The 24,495-nt window shown below is 44.4% G+C and overlaps 1 protein-coding gene across 1 annotated transcript in view; it reads right to left on the bottom strand.

Annotated features, from left to right (window-relative positions):
• The window catches only part of LOC121536733 (ATP-binding cassette sub-family C member 4), a 49,278-nt gene extending 28,909 nt beyond the window's left edge, over positions 1-20,369 (bottom strand). The window contains exons 1-19 of the mRNA XM_041844218.2: positions 20,128-20,369; positions 19,497-19,607; positions 19,271-19,391; positions 17,067-17,291; positions 16,758-16,847; positions 16,508-16,671; positions 15,820-15,945; positions 14,314-14,563; positions 13,862-13,972; positions 13,401-13,490; positions 12,718-12,909; positions 12,474-12,568; positions 12,159-12,245; positions 11,928-12,024; positions 11,053-11,268; positions 7,123-7,254; positions 6,911-6,948; positions 6,451-6,551; positions 5,828-5,974 (exon numbers count right to left, since the gene is read on the bottom strand). Coding sequence (XP_041700152.2) covers positions 5,828-5,974; positions 6,451-6,551; positions 6,911-6,948; positions 7,123-7,254; positions 11,053-11,268; positions 11,928-12,024; positions 12,159-12,245; positions 12,474-12,568; positions 12,718-12,909; positions 13,401-13,490; positions 13,862-13,972; positions 14,314-14,563; positions 15,820-15,945; positions 16,508-16,671; positions 16,758-16,847; positions 17,067-17,291; positions 19,271-19,391; positions 19,497-19,607; positions 20,128-20,201 — 2,467 coding nt within the window. The 5' untranslated portion in view covers positions 20,202-20,369. The remainder of the gene's footprint in view (positions 1-5,827; positions 5,975-6,450; positions 6,552-6,910; positions 6,949-7,122; positions 7,255-11,052; positions 11,269-11,927; positions 12,025-12,158; positions 12,246-12,473; positions 12,569-12,717; positions 12,910-13,400; positions 13,491-13,861; positions 13,973-14,313; positions 14,564-15,819; positions 15,946-16,507; positions 16,672-16,757; positions 16,848-17,066; positions 17,292-19,270; positions 19,392-19,496; positions 19,608-20,127) is intronic.
• Between the last annotated feature and the right edge of the window lie 4,126 nt (positions 20,370-24,495).

Here is a 24,495-nt window from a genome sequence, read left to right as displayed (position 1 = left end):
TGATGTTGATTAGCATTAGCTTTTAAAAAACGTATTGAAAAATAAAAAAAATTGACAAATTGGTGTGATTGAGTTTCACATCAGTTAAACCTTAGGAAAGCTTGATGTGACATTGTCTAAGACTTACAGTAGTAGGAATTCTATTCACAGGGCGGTGCGCAAACATGACTCATTTCGACTTCTGTTGAATCGCACCATTAAGTCAGCTTGTCGTACATTGGGAGGAACAACACTACATATCAAGAGAGCATAATATTTCTAATCCATGGACTAATTTATTCGCGGACTTTGCACACAACGTAAGACGTTACTCAATAATGTTTTAGATTCCTTTTGCAACAGTCCGTTGCTGCTTCTATTGAAATTAATCTCTGTTACCTAGGTGGCTGCTATATTAATAGAATTATGTATATACACCTTGAGAGGGCGATATCAGATGGACAAATAGAGAGGCTTATCTAAATTAAACAATGAATCATTATTTGGTCTAGGCTGCATAAAGCCTGCCCTACTCTAGACTGAATACGTTGGGGACCCTTTTGTTTGGGAACAAAGGGGAAACAGAATCTCCGTACCTGCCTTTCTGTCCTGACTGCCAGAGTCAATGACGTTAATTGAGTTGCGTCCAATCTGCTCAGGTGTTCATTATTCTGGAGCGGGAGGGAGCGGGGCTCTGCAGGTGTTCCTGACGCCCTTTATTGTGCATCCTTTACAAACGTTGCTCCCCAGCCTGATCCCCGAGTACATAAGATTACACTCCAGCTGCTTTCACACAAACACGCACACATACACAAGCACACACAGTTTACTGTAAGGCCCAGTCATAGCTAATCCCAAAGCCATGGGCAGAGAGACTGGCAGGACAGAAAGGAGCGCTTCTCATATCACTTGGCTTGGAGGAAGAATACTTCAGATTGAACAGTGTGGCCGGATGCTGTTCAGCACCATGTAGGGCTAGGAGTGACAACACCACTTGAATTGGCTGAAGGACACTAACAGACTGCACGTTGATTGTCATCCCTTTTACTTCAAGATAGTGTCAGAATGACTCACCATAACAACCCACTCACAATGTGTCAGGTCACCACACGCGTAGTACTATCTGGTTCATAAATGGAGTGTATGCTAGGCAGGCCTCTAGTATTCAGGGCCTCACCTCCCTGTAGTGAGCTTCATTCTCCAAACACACTGCCAGCTCAGTTAGAGCAGCCAGGAGGGAGCTAGCTGACTATAGGAAGGCAGGGAGAATGGAGGGGAGGTTTGGCGGGATGTGGAGGTGACCTAAAAGTTGTCTCGGCAGCTCCCAGAGGGTCCCATGGTGGTGGGCCCTGTAATCACTACTCTCCACGGCCATAAGCAGCTTACAGCTTTATCCAAAACCACCGCTGCTGCTCCCCGCTCCCGCCTAAAAACATGCATGCAGACGAGGCCAGGGCTTTCCATAACAGCCATTGCATAAACCCAGCCGGAGCATTATTCCCCCTTACAACCCAGCAATGCCTCCAAATCAGCACTGATTCAAAGTCAAGTGGCGTAAGCATGTTGTACACTTGGAGGCAGACTAATCTTATTCACAGTGTGAGTGGCCCTTTAGCATGCAGACTTCCTGAGGGGAGGGCTCAAGCCAAGGGGGAAGTAACGCGGCTGACTGTTGTTATTTTCCTAGTCTCTCCGCTTTCTTCTGGAAACAGGAGGGGGGTGAATTATTTGTCAAACTGTGTTTGTGGAAGATCCTATAACGCATGTATAATGTTACTGTCTAAGCCATAGATGACCTAAATTCATGTGAATCCAGCAAACAAAAACGTACAGAAACAGGATACATTACCCCGAGTTACATCATACCATGGTTTCAGGGGGTATGCGCACCAGAGAGCAATCAGCTGTTTCACTAGCAGCTCGCCGTTTCAACTGTGATGCACCTGAAATCCCTCAACAAACTATAGGTAAGATCCATTACAGGGATATAGTTACACAAAGACATTCAGTGCATGGAAATGCCTATGAGGTAAGACAGGTCCGGAACAATAGCTTCAATCACGACTGGTTGCTGTCAACAATATCACATATTGTGTGGTGGAGGGGGAAAGAAATTTCAGGATATCAGTAGCATTAATATCAAACCATTTCTCATGGTGTTAGTCTCCAGGGGTGATTTGCACCACTTTTTGGGGGGCTGGTGAAATGTCAGGCCTTTCAGAGCGAGGTAGCGGCCCCTTGGGTGGAGACATTAGGCGAGTAGGGCTCTCCGATCAGAGTTGAAGCAGTGGAACAGTGGGGTCTGGAGCTGGAGCAGGGCGTGTGGCAAATCGCTGTTCCCTGTAAACATCTAGATAAGGGGGCCACTATGAGCCACTCCATGTGTGGGCCCCGCTGCTGTTGGGCCGGCCTTTCACTGAGGCGGGAGCGATAATGCAGGGAATTGGGGAGTGGGCTGACTGCTGCTGGGGCTGGAGGCTGCTGAGGTGGTGGGCTACAGCTCACCTGAACTCTTGTGAAGCCCAGAGGCCTGGGGGCCGGGGCCGCCTCCCCACCCCGCCCCGCCGGCACCTTGCTGCCAATACTAATACATTCTAAATCCATTCTCTCCGCTCACACCTCCAGGGTCCTGCAATCTCCTCCACTTCCCTTTCATGCAATTAAATAGTGGAAGTGGTGAGTGAAGGAGAGCCCTATCAGCCACACTGCACACACACACACGGCTCCATCTCCACATTCAATTTGCACACTTCGATATCATCGTCCTCTCTGCAGCTCTTTCACCACTTCTCTCCTACACTGATACTGGAGCCCAAAATAACAAATATAGACATTAAAAACATTGCCTCCGTAGACACAGTTAGATTGTCCTGTTGTTACATAGACATTGCATTGACATTTCCCTGTGTCAACAACAGACACTGGAGTTGAACTCTCAGCTGATAAGTGAGGGTAGATGTTAAAGGGAGAGTGTATGTGTGTTTACATGAGTGTGTGTGTGTGTGTGTGTGTGTTGCCTGCATGCGTGTCTATGCAGGTACGTGTGTGTGATGACCGCTGATACTTCACTACGGAACTGTGCTGATCGGCCTGGGCCTGCAGTCTCTGAGGGGATTAGCCCATTCAATGACACTAAATTAAAGGGATCAACATCAGCTCAACACATCCACTGCTGCTCTCAATGGAACACATTGGTTGAGCAGTGATAATCACAAAACATGTGAGTATCATGTTGAAAGAAACAGCTATCGTGTTATATCTGGATATTCAGTCAAATGTTGTTTTACGCATCATAACCGACTTAAATCTATCTAGATATAAGATTGTCAAACAATCGAATAACACGAAAAAAGCCTCCAAAGTCATTCAGCCAAACATACAGTATTGCGGAGCTACAATAGCTATCTAGAATAGCTATCCATCAATCATAACCCGCCATTGATTAGTTCAATTGTTATACAAACCACATCTATCGCATGACACAGAAGACTTTTGTGCAGTGGTAACCTTTAACTCCCAGTAAGACTGTATTGGCAGCCAACAACGTATCAAACACAGGGCCTGTTCAGAAGCAGCAGCACACATCACTTACAAGTGTAAACAGCTGTCATATCCTTAACAACGCAGGCACAATTACAAGTGCATCACTCACACTTCTGTTGGCAACAAGGGAAAGTCACAGACATTATGCTGCAAAAAGTCTGAGAGAAAAACACAACAGAGCGAGAGAGACAGTAATACCAGTGCTGACAATGCCCCTGATGACAATAGCTCTGTCTATCGTTCTATTCATTCACGGGATGTAGCTACTTCACAAATTACAGCATGGGAAAAGTACAGCATGATTTAGAAGACTACATAACAGATAGACAAACCTTGGGAATGCCATTCAAAACTGGCAGAAATATGTTGTGGTGGTTTGATATGTTGTCAATATCTTTTTTTGGGGGGTGGGCCAGAGGAGAACCTATGTTCTAATATAACGTTGTTGTTGTGTCTGATCTGAATCCGGTCAGACATACTGGAGTGTTTTCCAGTCTAGGGCTGAAGCTGGAATGATTGGACCAGTCCATCAATGGTTACTGATAACACAACAGCAATCAGATAGCAGTGTCTGTTAAGCCTCTCCTTTACTGCGCTATTAAACAGATGATTACATTATTCAAACTGTTTGTGCTCCTCCTATGTGTAGATTACCAGGGAGGTACACGCCCAGATAAGCCGTCAGGTAGACGAGCACACAACAGAACGGCAGCAGTAAAAACAAAACCCTAAGATTAAGACCCACAGTGTTTGCTCCAAACGCAACCTGCCTCGCTACACCCACTTCTAATGCCAACAGAAACCACAACGCTACCGAAAAACACCCTCAAATCATACTTGCAGTTTTGTTACCATCTTTTGTGACTCATTATACTGATAAAAGTTTCCTTCATGCTGAAAATTCCCAACCGTGCTGATTGTGCTGTACATGCATGTCACTATGGAGAGATTAGCCTGAGTAATTATGTGCCGACAGGTGAACAATGGCCTAGAAAAAGACTAGTTATCAAAGTGGCACATGACATTTGACCTGGGATATGAATGAAAATGGGCAATGACATTACCTTACCTAAACATACATTTACCACAGAACCATCAACTTTCAGATGAAGTCAAATTTAAAAATGCGGAAGAACTAATTTAGTCTTCTAATTGAACAATTTAGGTAGACTTGTTGAAACTGCCTTTATATGGAGACGTATTGTGAAGCAGCCTTGTTATATGAAGATAAGGAGGAAGTCTCCTTTAGAGCAGGTAATCTTAGTTGTAGTGTTTGCTCAGTTTTAAGATCATGTCCATATGCCCACTCCACTCTGTCCAAACAGCTACAGCCTATAAAGCTAATTAAATAATCAAAGATTTCTGATACAACGCACAAGGCAAATCGACCTGTATTTGCTCAGCTCTGTCGTTCAAATACCACACTCTGTCCAAGACCTACTGCAAACAGTATTCATTCAATATCATTGTTTGCTTCTTGGTTCAGGCTCATGGTTAATAGATAACCATCTTCTCACTCATTTCCAAAAGACGTTACACCTAAGTCTAGACTTATTTCACATGCATTTTGACTCAGAATTGGCCTCTCGGGTGATTGGTTTTAATGATTAGTTTATATGAAGCAGTTATTTGAAACAAAATCAACTCTGGGATGGACCAAATGGACAGTATTGTCCTTAACCCCTAAACAGTCCCCATATAACTAAAAAGTGGCAAGTAGCTCTTTAAAGTCAAGGTAAGCCTGTAATAATAATCACTCAGGAATTGTAACCATATCTAGCAGATATATGAAAAATGTATGCACTCACTAACTAAGTCGCTCTGGATAAGAGTGTCTGCTAAATGACTAAAATGTAAAAATATTATTACGTGAACAATTTATTTAGATTGATTAATAACAATATTACTAAGAATAGTGCATGTATTTGATTTGAATCAAATCTAATATTTTGAATTTTAACAGATACAAATCTATTGTCTAAAGGTGTTTTTGTGTTTACCTCAGTGGAGAGCAGTTGTAAAGTGGGGACAGACATAGGTGTGCATCTACCCTACTGTATGTAAGCCAAGGCAGAAGCTTTGGTATGTCCCAGGAATAGTCTGCACTCTAGTGGACAGAATAGTCATTTAAGATGAGGACTCCAAAATGTAAGCAAACCTACTGTACATTTAAAATTAAATAGGTAAGGATGGCATCTCTCCTTGAAACATTAACTGGCCCATTGTGGTTTTAACAGATGTGGTTTGTGGTTATACTGTGTGTCCTTGAAGAACGGTATAACCCTGGGATGGCCGGGCCCCTTACCAATGGGATTGATGTCAAAGAAGCGGACAGGGGTGCGGAGGATGGCAGTGAACATGCGGTTGTGGAGGGTCTGGGCTGAGTTCACCAGCACGTTGAAGAACACAAGACTACGCAGGAAGCCAAATATGATTGTGGCCCCCGTTAAACCTACACACCAACAGAACAAGGTAAAAAAAAAAAAAAAAAATACATCAGGAGTGTGCAGTAGTATTTTTTCCCCTCTTCCTGCTCCAAGTAGGTCAATTGTTCACTTTACTGCACCATTGTTGGGCTTGAAAACTCCAAATGGGGCTAGATTCCACTACAATCGCTCCCTCAGTGATTCACTTTTTATTCTCAAAGGCTGAGCTGCCAATAGTGACTGTGAACACAGGCTGAGGGGGAAACTGAAGAGGTGAGGAGTCATGGGAAGACAATCACATCAGACCTGAGAGCAATCCAACTCTTGAAGACAAGAACAGCACTCCTATCTTCCCTAGCAGCTGAGGCCCGTACACAGAGTACAGACACTGGGCCTTGAAGGCCTTGGGCTCCAGCCAAAGCCCGGGGATGTGCTCAGTGAATGGCTGGGTTGTGCGGAGCCTCAGCGGCAGACAAAGGGAGCGGATCTCACTGTGCCTCACCTGCGTAAACACCCAAGTAAAGGTCAAGGTCCAGCTGCTGAGTGGCACTGCTACCATTGTGGATGGGCTCCGTCACATTGAGATGCTCCTGTTCAGAGGCCCTGCCCGGCACAGAGGAATGAAAGCCACAAGGACAAATAAACACAGCAGTCATCAATAGAAGAAAGCAGAAAGCTGGAGGCAGGGTACAAAGCAATATGATCCTAACCCGGGATACAAGGTCAGCCTGAATGGCAACACATCAAGGTCAACAAAAACACCATAGGTGGGGATCATAAAACCAATGGTATTTCAATAAAGTCCAATCAACCATGAGCTCTCACAAAGTTCTGACCAATTATTTCATTCATTTGTAAGCAAACAGGTTATAAATGTTAAGTCAAAATAATTTTTGGGACAAATTCAGCAACTGAACATAGGTATTAACGGAATCAAAACATTAAATGATTGAATTTCTCACCAGTAAGCAAGCCACCAATCCTGTAGAATATATGTGATCTTGAAAATATATATGAAAAAGCACATTAGTTCTACCTTTCACATTATTCCTTACAATCACATTGATCTCCTACTGTATGTTAGAAAATGTTCAATAGCCAATTTGTGATTCCGGTTTTGTTGCTACATTAAAATACCTTTACTGTGTTATAGTGTAGTGTAAAAGCCACTCACATGTGCCAGCAGGTTAAGGAAAACTAGGGCCACGAGAACCAGGATGTTAGCGCCTGCTCTGAAGTACTTCAGATAAAGATGGAGACCGATGGTTCCCTCTGAACGACTCTCCTCCACCATGTGTTGCACTGGCTAAAAATACACACAAATAGTAATGCAAATGATTCAGTTACTCTGTACATGTAGGCCAGGAATAATCAAATAGATTCAGCCGCGGGACAATTTTTTTCTTGAGCAGATGATCAGGGGGCCAGAACATAATTGGAAATAATTTGTAGACTGCAAATTGACCGCAAGAAGCCCAAACAAATATAATATTTGACTAAAACAATCATTTCAAACCTTGCTTACGTTTGTAAGCTATCACACATACATCTCTATTATGCATGGGAATACTTCGGAACAGATTTCCAAAACTAAAATCTCTGAGCTGATTTGCTGGTGTTTTTACAGTCTTTTACATCCAACAACATTTTTACTTTTGTATTTTTGCCTCAGAAAATTTGGGAGGCCAAATAAAACTACCCGCCGGGCAAATCGGCCTGCCTGTTGGGGAACCCTGATGTAGGCCCACCGTGATGGTAGATCAAGCGAGAATATCTACTGCCCTCTGGTGGGAGAAAAGAGGAAGCAGCAGACAAATGTTTTTACTTCAGTAGAGTAGATGAGTTTAAGTCACAGGATGTAATCGCAGGGTACAGTGAAATTATTATGCTCCAAGCTCCAACAGTGCAGGTAACAGAAAAGAGAATGAGACCATAATAAAATAATAATCAATCAATAAATACACATTTACAACTAGCAATGATAAAATGTCCATTGGGGGTGGGGGGGGATAGGAAGTTTGGGGGGCAGGGGGAGCAGGTGGCTGCCTAGTGGCTATTCTGCAGCCTGATGGTCTTGGGGTAGAAGCGATTGGCCAGTCTGACAGTTTTTTTCCATGATACTCCTATACTGCCTGCGTCTGAGTGATGGAAGCGGGGAGAACAGGCCGTGACTTGGGTGGCTGAGGTCCTTGATGATCTTCTTGGCCTTCCTGCGAAAGGGAAGGCAATGAGCGTACCACCCTCTGTAGAACCTTGCGGTCAGCGGCAGTGGAGTTGCCGTACCAGGCCGTGATGCAGCCCGACTGCACGCTCTCGATGGTGCTCCTGTAGAACACTGAGGGCCCTCGGGGAGAGGTCGAATTTCTTCAGCCTCCTGAGGTTGAAGAGTCACTGCCATGCCTTCTTCACCACGGTGTCCGTGTGGTTTGACCACTTCAGCTCATCGGAGAGGAGTACGCCGAGGAACTTGAAAATGTTTGACCGTCTCCATGGTGTCCCCGTTGATGAGGATGGGGGCGTGCCCAATCTGGTTCCTTCTGAAGTCCACAATCAGCTCCTTTGTTTTGCTGACGTTGAGGGAGAGGTTGTTTACCTGGCACCATGCCGTCAGAGTGCCTACCTCCTCTCTGTAGGCCGTCTCGTCGTTGTTGGTAACCAGGCCTACTACTGTTGTGTCGTCAGCGAACTTGATGGAGTTGGAACTGTGTGAGGCCACGCAGTCGTGGGTATACAGGGAGTACAGGAGGGGACTGAGGACACACCCTTGTGGGGCCCCGTGTTGAGGATCAGTGTGGAGGAGGTAATGTTGGCTACCTTCACCACCTGGGGGCGGCCCATCAAGAAGTCCAGGACCCAGTTGCATAAGAAGTTCAGTCCCAGGGTTGAGAGCTTTGTGATGAGCTTAGAGGGCACTATGGTATTGAAGGCTGAGCTGTAGTCGAAGAACAACATCCTCACATACCCACCTGGACAAAAGGAATGGATAAGGGCAGTTGGTAGTGCAATGGCGATTGCGTCGTCTGTGGAACTGTCAGGGCGATAGGCGAATTGGAGAGGGTCGAGTGTGTCTGGGAGGGAGGTGGTGTTTGTCTCTCGAGGCACTTCATGATGACGGAAATGAGTACTACGGGTCAGTAGTAATTCAGTTCAGTTACTTCCCATTTCTTGGGCACAGGGATGATAGTGGACCTCTAGAAACAGGTGGGGATAACAGCCTGAGCTAGAGAGAGATTCAAAATGCCCGAAAACACAACAGCTAGCTGGTATGCACATACTCTGAGGGTGCGACTAGGGATACCGTCTGGGCCGGCAGCCTTGCGAGGGTTAACTCTTACATACGTCCTTTGTGGAGACTGTAAACACGTAGCCCTCGTTGTCCTCAGGGGCTCTCCTCGGCAGCTCAGAGCCGTTATGCTCGAAGTGGGAGGCGTTTAGCTCATCCAGTAGGGTGGCGTTTGTGTCAGCGACATGACTGGCTTTCTTTTTGTAATCCGTGATTGTTAGAAGCTCCTGCCACATACGCATCGTGTCCAACCCGCTGAATTGCTCCTCCACTTTGTCCCTTTACTTGTGCCTCTCCATCTTGATCGATCTGCGAAGGTCGTATTTGTACTGTTTAACCATGCAATGGTCCCTGGTCTCCTTGCAGTATTAATAAGCAGCATCCCTCTCCTTCAGTTTCCCGACAAGGCTGCCATCAAGCCACAGTTTTTGATTCAGGTGAGTTTTGAAAGACACCGTCGGTATCATATCATCTATGCATTTTTTTATGAATCCGGTGACCGAGTCTGTGTATTCATTGATTTAGTCCCCAGAGGCGCCCCGGAACATGATCAAAACAGTCCACGTGATCAAAACAGTCTTGGAGCATGGATTGTGATTGGTCAGACCAGCGTTGCACAGACCTGACCACCGCAACTTCCCTCAAGTCTTTGTTTGTAGGCGGAAAGGAGCAAAATGGAGTCGTGGTCAGATTTGCCGAAAGGAGAAGGCCTTATTCCCTTGTCGAAAAGGCATGTAGCAGTTGTCAAATCTAGAATTTCGGCAAGTTGGACAGTCAATGTGTTGATAGTAATTGGGGAGCACGGACCTCAAATTGCGTCCACTGCGACAATGAATGCTGCCTCCAGGCACGCGGTCTTCAGCTTATTCAAGGTCCAATGAAGATCCTTGAGAGCATTTTTGGTGTCTGCCTGGGGCGGGATGTACAAAGCAGTGGCGATAGAGCAGAAGCTTGCAAGTTCCGGTACGTTTCCCCCTCACACCACTTGTTATTGGTAATAAAGCAGACGCCACCGCCTTTCTTCTTGCCAGAGAGAGCCCGCTTCCTATCCATTCAATGAATTGTAAACCCCGCTGGTTGTATATATTCTGTTTGGATGTCGGAGGGAAGCCAAGTCTCAGAAAAACAGAGTATGTTGCAGAATCTGATGTCCCTCTGGAAGGAGATCCTCGCTCTCAATTCATCAAGTTTATTCACCAGTGATTGAACATTGGCGAGTAGTATGCTTGGTAATGGAGGCGTCTCAATCTCACTAAGATGCCTCCACGTCTGCCTCTCCGTCAGAGTTTCCCTCTCACCGGTAGGACTCCCAGGCGCCTCACCGAAGAGGCTGGACCATTTCCCCCGAGAATTCGGAAATGTTGGGTGGACGGTGAGTACTCAGCGATTCATATTCCAATAGTTCTACCCGGGAATATGAAGTAATGCACGAAACAAACTGCAAAGAACATGGTATACAACTAACTTCAGAGCTGTCATTGGTTTGATACAGTCCGTCACCGTCCCAAACAGCACCATAGTCTACATTTAGTGCACTACTTTTGACCAGAACTATTTCCTATATAGTGCACTACTTTTGACCAGAGCCCTATGGACTTCGGTCAAAAGTAGTACACTAAATATGGAATAGGCTGCCATTTGGGATGCTACCTCAGAGATATGATGCCCTGTAATTCTTCTGACAAACAAGACAGAACAGGAAGGTTCTGCGACCTCTATTGGACATGGATAGTCAATGCAGTTTCTCTAACTGTCTCAACTGCTACTGAATGGAAGTACACACACACAAAGGGGGGAGGGTGTTACTACACTGTTACCCACCTCTGGTTGGTCCACTCCCTCCATCACAGAATGCATGGAGGAGGAGAGGGAGGGCATAGAGCTGTGGGATAGGGTGTGTGGGGAGCCGGTGAGTGTGCCTGGGGCAGGCTCTGTGTCCCCCTTCCCCTCGTCCTCCTCATCGTTTTTCAGCAGCGTGGTGAAGTCCACTCCGGAGCCCTGGAGTTCCGTGAACGTACCCCGCGCCACCATGTGACCCTAGAAAGAGAAGATTGTTAGTCAGCCCTCTGAAGTGTGTTTACAAAGTTTTGTGCTATTCATGGTTTGCACCTCTGTCACGCTGTCGCGTCGTTGCCATTGTTAAGAACATTCTACAGACACAGCAGCCATATTGGTGCCCAAAAGTCCAGAGATGCCCACCATTCTGAACAGGGGCTTACGACGGTTTCGTCTAAATTACACTAGTGGCCTGGAAATACGATGACATTGCTAAAGGCGGCAAATATTTAGTAGGAATCAACTTTGCCATCATTATCATGTCTTCAAATTTACTTTAGACAGATAGCAATGTCGTCATTAGCTTGCAAAGTTTGTCAAAAATAGCTAGCAATGCTAAAATCCGGTGGTCTCCCCTCAATCTTAGCTAGCTAGCGAACATTATACTGCATCTAAAGTAAATCTGACAACATCAAAATTATGACAAAAGGTTTTCCTACTAATTATTTGCTTAATTTCCAAACCACTGTAATGCCCTGTTCATTAAATCTTCCTCAGCGCCAATTGACAATGCATTGAGTAGAACGCTCAGTCGATCGTCATCCTTAAACAAATGTTCAAAAACAATAGTGACGAAACCCATGAATAGAGATGGTATGGTACCCCATTTGAGCCACCCATACGCAAATACACACACTCACTTCCTTCAGAACTAGGATCTGGTCTGCAGCCTTCAGGTACTGCAGCTGATGGGTGACAAGGATGCGAGGCTTCTTCCTCAACAGGCCACAGATACACCTAGGCAAATAGACAGATAGCAGCACAACAAACCATGTTATAAACAGCATACTAGTTTTGTCAAAGTATTCAAACTGCATGTGGGAGAGAGATGCTGTGCTAGTGGGAATGTTTCCAGCTGCTCAAGGACTTACTGCTCAAAGAGGTGTTTCCCCACCTCAGCATCCACAGCACTGAGAGGGTCATCCAGCAGGTAGATATCAGCATCCTGGTACACTGCTCTGGGAAGGAAGGACACACACACACGGGTTCATTCACTTTAACCAATGACACAACAGCTATAATACATACTTAACTTAAAAACAATACATAATATATGTTATAATGACAGAAAATTGGTTTTCTTGACCATATGACCTGGCTAGGGAAAACACTTGGCCCTATTTGTAATATAAAGTGGATGTGTTCCACTACTGCTTTTTGATATAAGGGCAGAGAGAGAGACGTACCTGGCCAGGCTGACCCGGGCCTTCTGTCCCCCGCTGAGGGTGGCCCCTCTGTCCCCGATCACCTCCAGGTCCCCATCAGGCAGCATCTCCATGTCCTACACATACAGACAGTAGCAGACTACGACACTTACCATGGGGAATCAATCACATTCACACAGTGCACTGCACAGAACGTTTATAGTGATCTATTTAACCCAGAACGGCAATGATTCAGATTATGAATATTTGTCAATGAGAGTCTTACTCTCTTGAGAGCACAGGCTCGGAGGACCTTCTCATACTTCTGAGGGTGGAGCTCTTTGCCAAACAGGATGTTACTCCTGATGGTCCCTGGGAAAATCCAGGGCTGCTGGGATGCGTAGGTCAGTTCACCTTTGAACTTGACCACGCCCTTATCCGGGGTCAGCTCCCCCAGGATGGTGCTGAGCAGAGAGGACTAAGATATGAGATAAGTTATTAAAGATAAGAAAAAAAAGATAAAATAATACTTAGATAAAGAAATGAGGGGCTCGCACAAAGAATATTGTTGCTCCTCAGTTGCTTTTTATTCCTGAAGCACTGGAGAGTCGCAACATTCTGTGTGGGCCTCTCAGAAGTTAAGATATGGCATTGAAACCGTACAACTCTACCAGGTGTAAAGTAAGACTAGAAAGTAAATTGTAATTTGATTAAGGAATGCAGTGGCATACTGCCCATTTAAAGGTTTAATGAAGATTAAGGTCAAGCTTTCAGCATAGCCAGCCGTCAAGAACAAAACACTGGCAAGGCAATATCCTCGCTCTGATAATCATTGATATATTCTCAGGTTGTTGAGTACTACTACCACATGCTTATATTCCCGCCGCCATATGCCCCATAAGACATACTGTATGCATCTTCATCTCTAACTTGTAGTGAGTTTTTCACGGTATAAAATGTCAGTCTGACCTTTCCAGCCCCGACTGGTCCAATGACAGCCAGGAGTTGATCTGACCTCAAAGTGAAAGACAGGTTCTGCAGCGTCGGAGAGTCTATTGTCTGTAGGGACCACAGAGGAACATGAGTGTGTGAACAACATCCTTACAGTACATTGGCTACTGTACACTTACAGCTTCAAGATTAGGCCTATAGTAGCAAGGAAGATACTGCTTGGTAATTTGCGTAGTGACATCACCTTCCTGAGATCTAAGGTCAACTGTCCTTACTGAAGCGATAAGCTAGCGGCTTTCTAGAAGGTTGCATAGAGTGCCGATAACTGATGGGAGCATGGTATCAAATCCTGGTGCAGACTTGTACATACACTATTTTCTATTGACGCTGAAACAGCTTGAGTCTTGGTTAAAACAACCATACTGAAACATGCCTCCATATTTATGGTGTATCAAGGACAAAAGACTAGGCCTCCCCACCTTGTCCCAGTAGCAGATTAAATCCTTTATTTCCACCATACAGTCCTTCTTCTCTGCCACAGGGAGTCTAAGATCCTGCTCCGTCCGAACTTCATCCAACATAAGGAAATTCTGTGAAAGAGAAAAAAAAAAAAAAACGAACGATCCGATTAGCAACACACATTTTAGACACATAAACCTTACATCACTGCATGAATGGAACATAAGACCATCAGGTAAAATAATGATGTACTCTAGCCTACAGGTGTCACAGCAGTATCATACTCAACTCTACCAGCTGTACCTAGTTAATGCCTGTGTGTATTTACTTTAGTGTAGGGTGAAGTTGCCCCTAGACGCTGATCGTGGGTCAGTTTTGCATTTCTCCCACTAATTGTTAATGCTAGGATTGGGGTAGAGGAAGCTGATCTCAAGATCTGCACCTAGGGGAAATTTCATCCAGGAGCGTTTACTTTGATCCTGCGGATGCTGATGAGAGCCTCAGAGACCTTCTCTATGGCATTGGGGAAGAAGAGGGTGACGGTGAGTCTCACAGCCCCGTACAGAGAAACAGCCACAAACACCCGGCTGGCAGAGATCCTGTTCCCTATCAACACGTAAACAGTGAAGGTGATGAAGACGATGATCTTGCTGGCCACAAAGAAGGAGGCCATGTTGAGGCCTCTCAGGTAAGAGCTCTTCATGATCTTGGAGATCTCCTTCCTGAAAGTACAAGGAGAGGGAGAGGTTTTCAGATGTTTGTTTTCCTACAAAGATTTTACAGCACGATGAGTTCCATGCCTAAGGAGCAGAAGGGTGCTAGGTCACAAATCTGATGTTGACCTCTTGGGTTTAGCCTACAGTATAATATTAGAACAAACATGTTGATCATATCTAACTTCCCCTCTTAATATAGGGGGACTACGTTTTTAGTGGGGTGGCAGTAGATTACATTCTGTTGAATGAAGAGAATACTTGTGTTGTATAAGAGATCTTTAATTTAGGTATCTGACAGTGTTTTTTTTCCTGGTCCTAGGGACCCTTTTTTCCCCCCCTTCTCCTAGCACTACACACCTGATTCAAGTAATAAACTCATCATCAAACCCTTGATTAGTAGAATCAGGTGTGTAGTTCTACGCCAAAAACTAAGGTTGTGTTCCTCTGCTCAGACGTTTCTGGCGCATGCCAGGATAGGTATTTTACGTATCAGCTAACTACATCATATGTTATAGCAATCTGGTGCCCGAAGGCACTGTTGATGAGTGGCACGCAACCATTGGTTGATGCATGCAACATCTCAGCGAGATAAAACCCCCAAAATGTGCGCTCCTTTGGGTTTTAAGGACCAGGATTAAGAAACACTAATCTAACACATTCAAAGTCAAAAACTCATGAGTGTCAGGTGCTGACTACCTCAGGTCCTCATGCCTGGCCAGGCTAACTATGATGACTGACTTAAAAAGGTAGACTCAGCAAAATGACGATGCCACGTGCAGCACCACAGATAATGAGATGAGCGAGATGCAAGACTTCGCTCTCACACAGTATCTGCAGATGCGTACAGAATCGCTTCTTGCTGTTAGAGCGTAGTAGCCACGGGACCAAAACAGCAGAGAAGTTGGGCCTCGTGCTTCAACGCTCTTAGTTGTTGTGGAAATTTACCCACTATGCTGTTTACTTTCTGCATCCACATCATATCGCTGAAGTCTACCTTTAATTAATGTATACAATAGCACAAAGTGGAGAGGCATAAGGACATCCATTCCACCAAACTTCAACATGTGAAATACTGTGCGTTGGGATAGTATCCACTTTCTAAAGCATATTGCAAAATAGGGTTGATTAGGCACTGGGAAATGGTGGAACTGTTCTGATAGAGTATTAATAGTTATAATATGACTTCAGGCTATACAATTCAGACTCAATCTTCGTAAACTATGTAAATCAAACACAAAATAAGTAAATAAAACATAATTCACCTTCTGACTTCATCTACCAGAGCTGCAAAAGGCTTCTCCCATGCATACATCTTGATGATTCGGATCCCAGAGACCACTTCATTCATTGTGCGGATTCTGTTGTCTGTCAAGGCTGCGGTTGTGCCCCTAAACATTGCAAGAGACAAATTAGTCAGATCCTAGGGTTCAGGTTTCACTTTTTCTAGGCATTGGGGCCAGTGCAAAGTTTGCCAAACCTATTTATTCAGCAGATGACAGCAAGAACCTGTTTTCATTTTACATTCATCACTTTGACTTTCAACTGATATTTATACTAAAGCTTGGTAAAACTGGGCCATAATTATGAATCACCCTTGTAGATTGTAAGGAGGTATGGCTTTGTCGCCAGCCTAGAGGAAGCATCTGGGGTCAAAAGCTCACTTGAGCTACACTTAAATGAAGAGACCTGGACTTAGAGTAATAACCAATCTGGAACAAGTACTGTAGCAGACTGTAACAGGACACAGCACCCATGGATACAGTAATAAACCAGACAAGTTTGTAAAACCCGTCGCATGAAAGTAAAAAGGCATCAAAGTGTCTCTCCACCACTATTATTCAGTGTCATCAAGGTATCCACATATGAAATACATAGCTACTTACAACGCCAAAGCAAAACTGGTTCAGATACATTCCTACAGACTGATACATTATGGTACATGTACAGTACCTGAAGGAGGAGAACAGGCGCCCGAACAGAGTCTGTATAGGCATCAGGAAGACCAGGACGGCCATTCCTGCAAGGCATGATGGGCCGACCTCATACCACAACAACACCATCACAGCTGCTGCTTGTAGAGGACCCACCCAGAGGAAGTGCAAAAAGATAGTGACCTGTGGAAGGATGGGAGAAGGCTGTATGTTATTGAGCAGTGTCATCTGATATGCAAATATCTTGAATGCGTCTTTTCAGAGCATACCTCATCAAACTTGTTGACATCGTTGGATAAGAGGTTGACGATTTGTCCAGTGGTGGTTTTTCCCAACGCTGTGCTGTTAAGACAGAGGGCCTTTGGAGATATCAAAGGACCATGTATATTTAGATTCATGCAACAGTCAATTTGTATGCCTCATGTTGCATGCATTGTAAAGAAATGTAAAAGATTGCTGATGATGACTAACTGAATGACCTGTCATAATAACCAGGAGTGATTCCATAGTGACGAGTCAAGAAAAAAAACTCAGGGCCCTATTTATAGGCTTTCATCTGAGAGCTGGCGGTTACTGACCTTCCGATAGATCATGTGACACATGGCCACCCGGATCTTCATGCCGGCTCGCTGCACATGGTAGAAGTAGAGGTGGTGCAGAGCAGCCAGACCCAGGGTGGACAGGGAGACACCTGCAGCATAGCCACAGGCCTCATACAGAGCATCCATGTTGTCGGGGTCATAGCTCTCAAAATACTGGATCAGCTTCCCCAGAAGTACTGGCTGAATCACTTTGATAATTTCCTGATGGGAGGAGAAGAAACATGATACGTTTTAACCGAAAAGTGCAGGTACATAGAACACCATTACTATTAAAGGTGGATGTGTTTTGAAATATATACACTACCAGTCAAAAGTTTGGACACACCTACTCATTCAAGTGTTTGTCTTTATTTTTACATTGTAGAATAATAGTGAAGACATCAAAACTATGAAATAACACATATGGAATCATGTAGTAACCAAAAAAGTGCTAAACAAATCAAAATATATTTGAGATTCTTCAAATAGCCACTCTTTGCCTTGATGACAGCTTTGCACACTCTTGGCATTCTCTCAACCAGCTTCATGAGGTAGTCACCTGGAATACATTTCAATTAACAGGTGTGCCTTCTTAAAAAGTTAATTTGTGGAATTTATTTTTCTTAATGCGTCTGAGCCAATCAGTTGTGTTGTGACGAGGTAGGGGGGTATACAGAAGATGGTCTTTTACCAAATAGGGCTAAGTCCATATTATGGCAAGAACAGCTCGAATAAGCAAAGAGAAACGACAGTGCATCATTACTTTAAGACATGAAGGTCAGTCAATACGGAACATTTCAAGAACTTTGAAAGTTTCTTCAACTGCAGTCGCAAAAACCATCAAGCGCTATGATGAAAATGGCCCTCATGAGAACCACCACAGGAAAGGAAGACCCAGAGTTACCTCTGCTGCAGAGGATGAGTTCATTAGAGTTACCAGCCTCAGAAATTGCAGCCCAAATAAATGCTTCACAGAGTTCAAGTCACAGACACATCTCAACATCAACTGTTCAGAGGGGACTGTGTGAATCAGGCCTTCATGGTCGAATTGCTGCAAAGAAACCACTACTAAAGGTCACCAATAATAAGTAGAGACCTGCTTGGGCCAAGAAACACGAGCAATGGACATTAGACTGGTGGAAATGTGTCCTTTGGTCTGGAGTTCAAATTTGAGATTTTTGGTTCCAACCGCCGTGTCTTTGTGAGACGCGGTGTGGGTGAACGGATAATCTCTGCATGTTTAGTTCCCAACGTAAAGCATCGAGAAGGAGGTGTTATGGTGTGGGGGTGATTTGCTGGTGACACTGTCTGTGATTTATTTAGAATTCAAGGCACACTTAACCAGCATGGCTACCACAGCATTCTGCAGTGATACGCCATCCCATCTGGTTTGCGCTTAGTGGGACTATCATTTGTTTTTCAACAGGACAATGACCAAACACACCTCTAGGCTGTGTAAGGGCTATTTGACCAAGAAGGAGAGTGATGGAGTGCTGCATCAGATGACCTGGCCTCCACAATCCCCCAATCTCAACCCAATTGAGATGGTTTGGGATGGGTCGGACGGCAGAGTGAAGGAAAAGCAGCCAAACAGTGCTAAGCATATGTGGGAACTCCTTCAAGACTGTTGGAAAAGCATTCCAGGTGAAGCTGGTTGAGAGAATGCCAAGAGTGTGCAAAGCTGTCATCAAGGCAAAGGGTGGCTACTTTGAAGAATCTCAAATATATTTTGATTTGTTTAAACACTTTTTGGGTTACTACATGATTCCATATGTGTTATTTCATAGTTTTGATGTCTTCACTATTATTCTACAATGTAGAAAATAGTACAAATAAAGAAAAACCCTTGAATGAGTAGGTGTGTCCAAACTTTTGACTGGTATTGTAGTTTTGTATTTCTAACAGTATTGCTTCCGTCCCTCTCCTCGCCCCAACCTGGGCTTGAACCGGGGACCGGGGACCCTCTACACACATCAGCAACAGTCACCCTCGAAGCATCGTTACCTATCGCTCCACAAAGCCTCGGCCCTTGCAGTGCAAGGGAAACAACTACTTCAAGGTCTCAGAGACTGACTTCACCTACTGAAATGCTACTAGCACACACCACTAACTAGCTAGCCATTTCACACTGGTTACATATTCATGGGTAAGCTACTTTGTGAAAATGTTAAGTATATGCCTGCAGACAGTGTTTGTGGTACCTCAATGAGAGTAAATATTCCTATTACAGAATAGGACCTCCAATAGCATGCAATGAGGACTTTGGTTAGTTTGGGTGTGCGCAGGTCCTTAGCAGCCCTGTGTACTTCTTGATCCCAGTACCTACAGACAAGAGGAATGTAACACTCAAACAACAGCCATAGCATCCAATTTACTGCATTCATCAAACTCTCAGAATGTGTCTGGTTGCATTAAGATGTGACTTACCACTGTAAATCTTCTCCTAGTCTCTCGGATCCATCCTCTGGGAGAACTTTGTACATGTCATGTTCCTCTAGCCTCCGCTTATAGCCAATACGGAATAAAGGATTCAGCCAGCTGGTGACAAGAAACAAGTATGTGTTTATGTACAGTACATGTATACAGTCAATTAAATCTAAAGTTCTGTGTAAGTTATACTGGTAGAGAATAACAAACAGTATGTTGGATTTTTTGTTATTCACACATGCATAAAAAGAGGGCCTACACGTAAATACATTTGAATGCATTTTCTGGCCATTAGGTTTAGGGTAATAAACAAAGTACCCTAATACATTTCAAATGTCATGTTTACTTTACGCACACCTGCAGCAATCAACATAAACAGCCCTGTGGACAGACAGTAGCTATGTTTAAAATTTGATAGAGGAAGTGATGAGGCCATTGTATGAGCACTTTATCTACCGGTAGTCGTCCTTGTTCTTGCGCTCTAAAAGGCTATGGCAGCTGAGCTGGTAGGACACACATAGGGATACTGCAAGCATCATTCACACTTGACCATTCATAGCAATTGTCAAAACCCGAGTCGGCTTTGCCAGTCAATAGCTGTCAAACACTGCTGCTACTGTACTTTCCTTACCAGAAGAAAATCTTGGAAAGAAGATTAGCTGTAGCCGATGGATTATCCTTCGCCTCTTTCCGCAAAGGTTCCATACTCTAACAGTGACTGTAAACTGAAAACAACCTCTGTATGTGGCTGAAAAGATATCATTAAATACAGAAGGCAACTTAATAGAAAATATAGATTATTTTCTCACCAGCAGCACATAGCCTACAATCAAAACAGATAATAAAACCCGTGTGAAACTAGATTATCTGTGCATAAGAGCTGCGGCTCGTCTTTCATCAGTGCGACCGCGCACCCCGCCTACAGGTTGATGATTGGCTGTAATATTTCTCCATCAGGTGTCATTGAGGAGATTCGATTAATGTCCCGGGTGAACCGGGTTTACGTTGATTGCATTCGATTTGGAGCTGAGTACCCCGTCTGGACGACGGCGAAGTCGGCTCAAAACAAAAGTGACATAGGTTAAGAATGAGTAGGATTCCGTGTTCACATTCAAAAGTGGATTGCTTTTGATGAAAACGCTTCATCTGAATTCCCAATGCTGACGCATGCCATCTTCTATGGTATTGCGATCACACAATTTAATGATCATCCTGCCACCTACTGTGCGGGATGGAAACAGGATTCCCCAAAAACTAAACAAACTACAAAAAAAAATCTATGAAAAAATACAAAAACACAAAAATGTCCAGTTTCTTAGACTTCTTTGAGCCTTGTGCCTTACAGTTTATAACTGTGGCAATGAACACAACAAAATCCACCTTTTTAACACACAGGGTATCTTTGGTCTGGAAGCAAACGTTTACTACAGGCTGTGGTGCATCTACTACCCTATCTTCACTAGCATAACCAAGCTTCACATGCGTAGATATTTGCTCTTCATCAAAAAACAACAGGATCGACAGACTTTCTTCTTTTTCTCTATTCACCCAGCGGGTCAGACACTGGGCACCAACCACACCAGGAATTCTCTTCAGGTATTCAACCTGAACATTTGTCATCACCCCTGAGATGACTCCTTTGACGGGTACTCTACTCCGAAGTTCAAAACACAAAACTTTTATTGGCCCACTGCAATCTTCCTCTGTTCTTCAGAAATACAATTAATCAAAATAAGACCACTCCTGGTCACTCTGACAGACTTCACCATTTTCGACACCTCAAACAGGTCTCCCACTTATGCATCCTTATTCAACAAACGCATCCCAACAAGAAGCAATTCATTTTCATTCATACACGTATCCTCCACTCCAATTTGAGACAATTTCCTTTTTGTTTCAGTTTTCAATACTACTGATGTCCATTCAGAACATTTGTCTTCACCAACTTTGCTCGACACGCTGCTTGATTTGAACTTAGCATCCACTTCCGCCATCTTCTCCACAGAGACCGTCCAGACATGCTGATATAACCAGAAATTCCTAACGCATTCCAGATCTTACAATGCCTAGATAGGTTATGTATCAGCTAACCACGTGATGGTGCTTTCAAGACAACTGGGAACAAACAAACAAAAAACGAGGTCAAATCATGACGTCAGTGATCTTCAGGTTGGAAAGTTGGAGCTCTAGAAAGAGGCCCCAGTTCGGACTTGGAATTCCGAGAAGGATGACCATTCAGAACAATTTTTCTCAGTCAGAGCTAGTTTTTTCAGAGTTCCCAGTTGACTTGAACAAACTGAAGTCGGAAATTTGAGATTTCCGAGTTCCCAGTTCCCAGTTGTTTTGAACGTGGCACAACAACAGCTGTGCCCTGGACACCATATGTGAATTGATTGCCCCCCATCTATCCTCAGAGTTCGTACTGCTTGATGACTTAAACTGGGATATGCTTAACACCCCGGCCGTCCTACAATCTAAACTAGATGCCCTCAATCTCACACAAATTATCAAGGAACCTACCAGGTACAACCCTAAATCCGTAAACATGGGCACCCTCATAGATATCATCCTGACTCATTTACCCTCTAAATACACCTCCGCTGTCTTCAACCAAGATCTCAGCGATCACTGCCTCATTGCCTGCGTCTGTAATGGGTCCGCGGTCAAACGACCACCCCTCATCACTGTCAAACGCTCCCTAAAACACTTCAGCGAGCAGGCCTTTCTAATTGACCTGGCCCGGGTATCCTGGATGGATATTGACCTCATTCCGTCAGTAGAGGATGCTTGGTTGTTCTTTAAAAGTGCTTTCCTCTCCTTCTTCAATAAGCATGCCCCATTAAAAAAATTCTGAACTAAGAACAGATATAGCCCCTGGTTCACCCTAGACTTGACTGCCCTTGACCAGCACAAAAACATCCTGTGGCGTACTGCATTAGCATCGAACAGCCCCAGCGATATGCAACTTTTCAGGGAGTCAGGAACCAATATACACAATCAGTTAGGAAAGCAAAGGCTAGCTTTTTCAAACAGAAATTTGCATCCTGTAGCACTAACTCCAAAAAGTTTTGGGACACTGTAAAGTCCATGGAGAATAAGAGCACCTCCTCCCAGCTGCCCACTGCACTGAGGCTAGGAATCACTGTCACCACCGATAAATCTACGATAATCGAGAATTTCAACAAGCATTTTGCTACGGCTGGCCATGCTTTCCACCTGGCTTTCCACCTGCCCCCCCCACACTTCTCCTTCACCCGAATTCAGATAGCTGATGTTCTGAAAGAGCTGCAAAATCTGGACTCCTACAAATCATCTAGGCTAGACAATCTGGACCCTTTCTTTCTAAAATTAGCCGCCGAAATTGTCGCAACCCCTATTACTAGCCTGTTCAACCTCTCTTTCGTATCGTCTGAGATCCCCAGAGATTGGAAAGCTGCCGCGGTCATCCCCCTCTTCAAAGGGGGTGACACTCTAGATCCAAACTGTTACAGACCTATATCCATCCTGCCCTGCCTTTCGAAAGTATTTGAAAGCCAAGTTAACAAACAGATCACCGACCATTTCGAATCCCACCGTACCTTCTCCGCTATGCAATCTGGTTTCCAAGCTGCTCATGGGTGCACCTCAGCCACGCTCAAGGTCCTAAACGATATTATAACCGCGATCGATAAAAGACAGTACTGTGCAGCCGTCTTTATCAACCTGGCCAAGGCTTTCGACTCTGTCAATCACCGCATTCTTATTGGCAGACTAAATAGCCTTGGTTTCTCAAATGACTGCCTCGCCTGGTTCACCAACTACTTCTCAGATAGAGTTCAATGTGTCAAATCGGAGGGCCTGTTGTGTGGACCTCTGGCAGTCTCTATTGGGGTGCCACAGGGTTCAATTCTCGGGACGACTCTATTCTCTGTGTATATCAATGATGTCGCTCTTGCTGCTGGTGACTCTCAGATCCACCTCTACGCGATGTCATTTACAAAATAGCCTCCAACACACTACTCAGCAAATTGGATGTAGTCTATCACAATGCCCTCCGTTTTGTCACCAAAGCCCCACATACTACCCACCATGGTGACCTGTACGCTCTCGTTGGCTGGCCCTAACTACATATTCGTTGCCAAACCCACTGGCTCCAGGTCATCTATAAATCACTGCTAGGCAAATCTCCGCCTTATCTTAGCTCATTGGTCACCATAGCAACACCCACCCGTAGTATGCGCTTCAGCAGGTATATCTCACTGGTCATCCCCAAAGCCAACAACTCCTTTGGCCGCCATTCCTTCCAGTTCTCTGCTGCCAATGACTGGAACGAACTGCAAAAATCTCTGAAGCTGGAGACTCTTATCTCCCTCACTAACTTTAATCATCAGTTGTCAGAGCAGCTTACCGATCACTGCACCTGTACACAGCCCATCTGTAATTAGCCCACCTACCTCATCCCCATATTGTTATCTATTTTGCTCATTTGCACCTTAGTATCTCTATTTGCAAATCATCTTCTGCACATCTATCACTCCAGTGTTAATACTAAAGTGTAATTATTTTGCACTATGGCCTATTTATTGCCTTACCTCCATAACTTACTACATTTGCACACACTGTATATAGATTTTCTATTTTTCTATTGTGTTATTGACTGTACGTTTTTGTTTATCCCATATGTAACTCTGTGTTGTTGTTGTTTTTATCGCACTTCTTTGCTTTATCTTGGCCAGGTCGCAGTTGTAAATGAGAACTTGTTCTCAACTGGTCAACCTGGTTAAATAAATTTAAAAATAAAAAATCTGTTGCAGTCGATGAAGTGCCATGCAACTAATGGTTGATGCATGCAATGTCTGAGCAGGGAGACCCGACCAATATGACAAAGCGGAGCAGAATACAGTTCGATTTGAAAATGGCGCGTATCTCTCACCGGCTACGCCCGGTCACGTGACGGGCCATTGCCCGGTCAAAGATTATGGATCTACTGACAAGATACACGTCTCTCCACCATAACAGT

Source organism: Coregonus clupeaformis, chromosome 23, assembly GCF_020615455.1.
Source record: "Coregonus clupeaformis isolate EN_2021a chromosome 23, ASM2061545v1, whole genome shotgun sequence".
Taxonomy (NCBI): Eukaryota; Metazoa; Chordata; class Actinopteri; order Salmoniformes; family Salmonidae; genus Coregonus; species Coregonus clupeaformis.
This window is presented reverse-complemented; position numbering and strand designations above follow the sequence as displayed.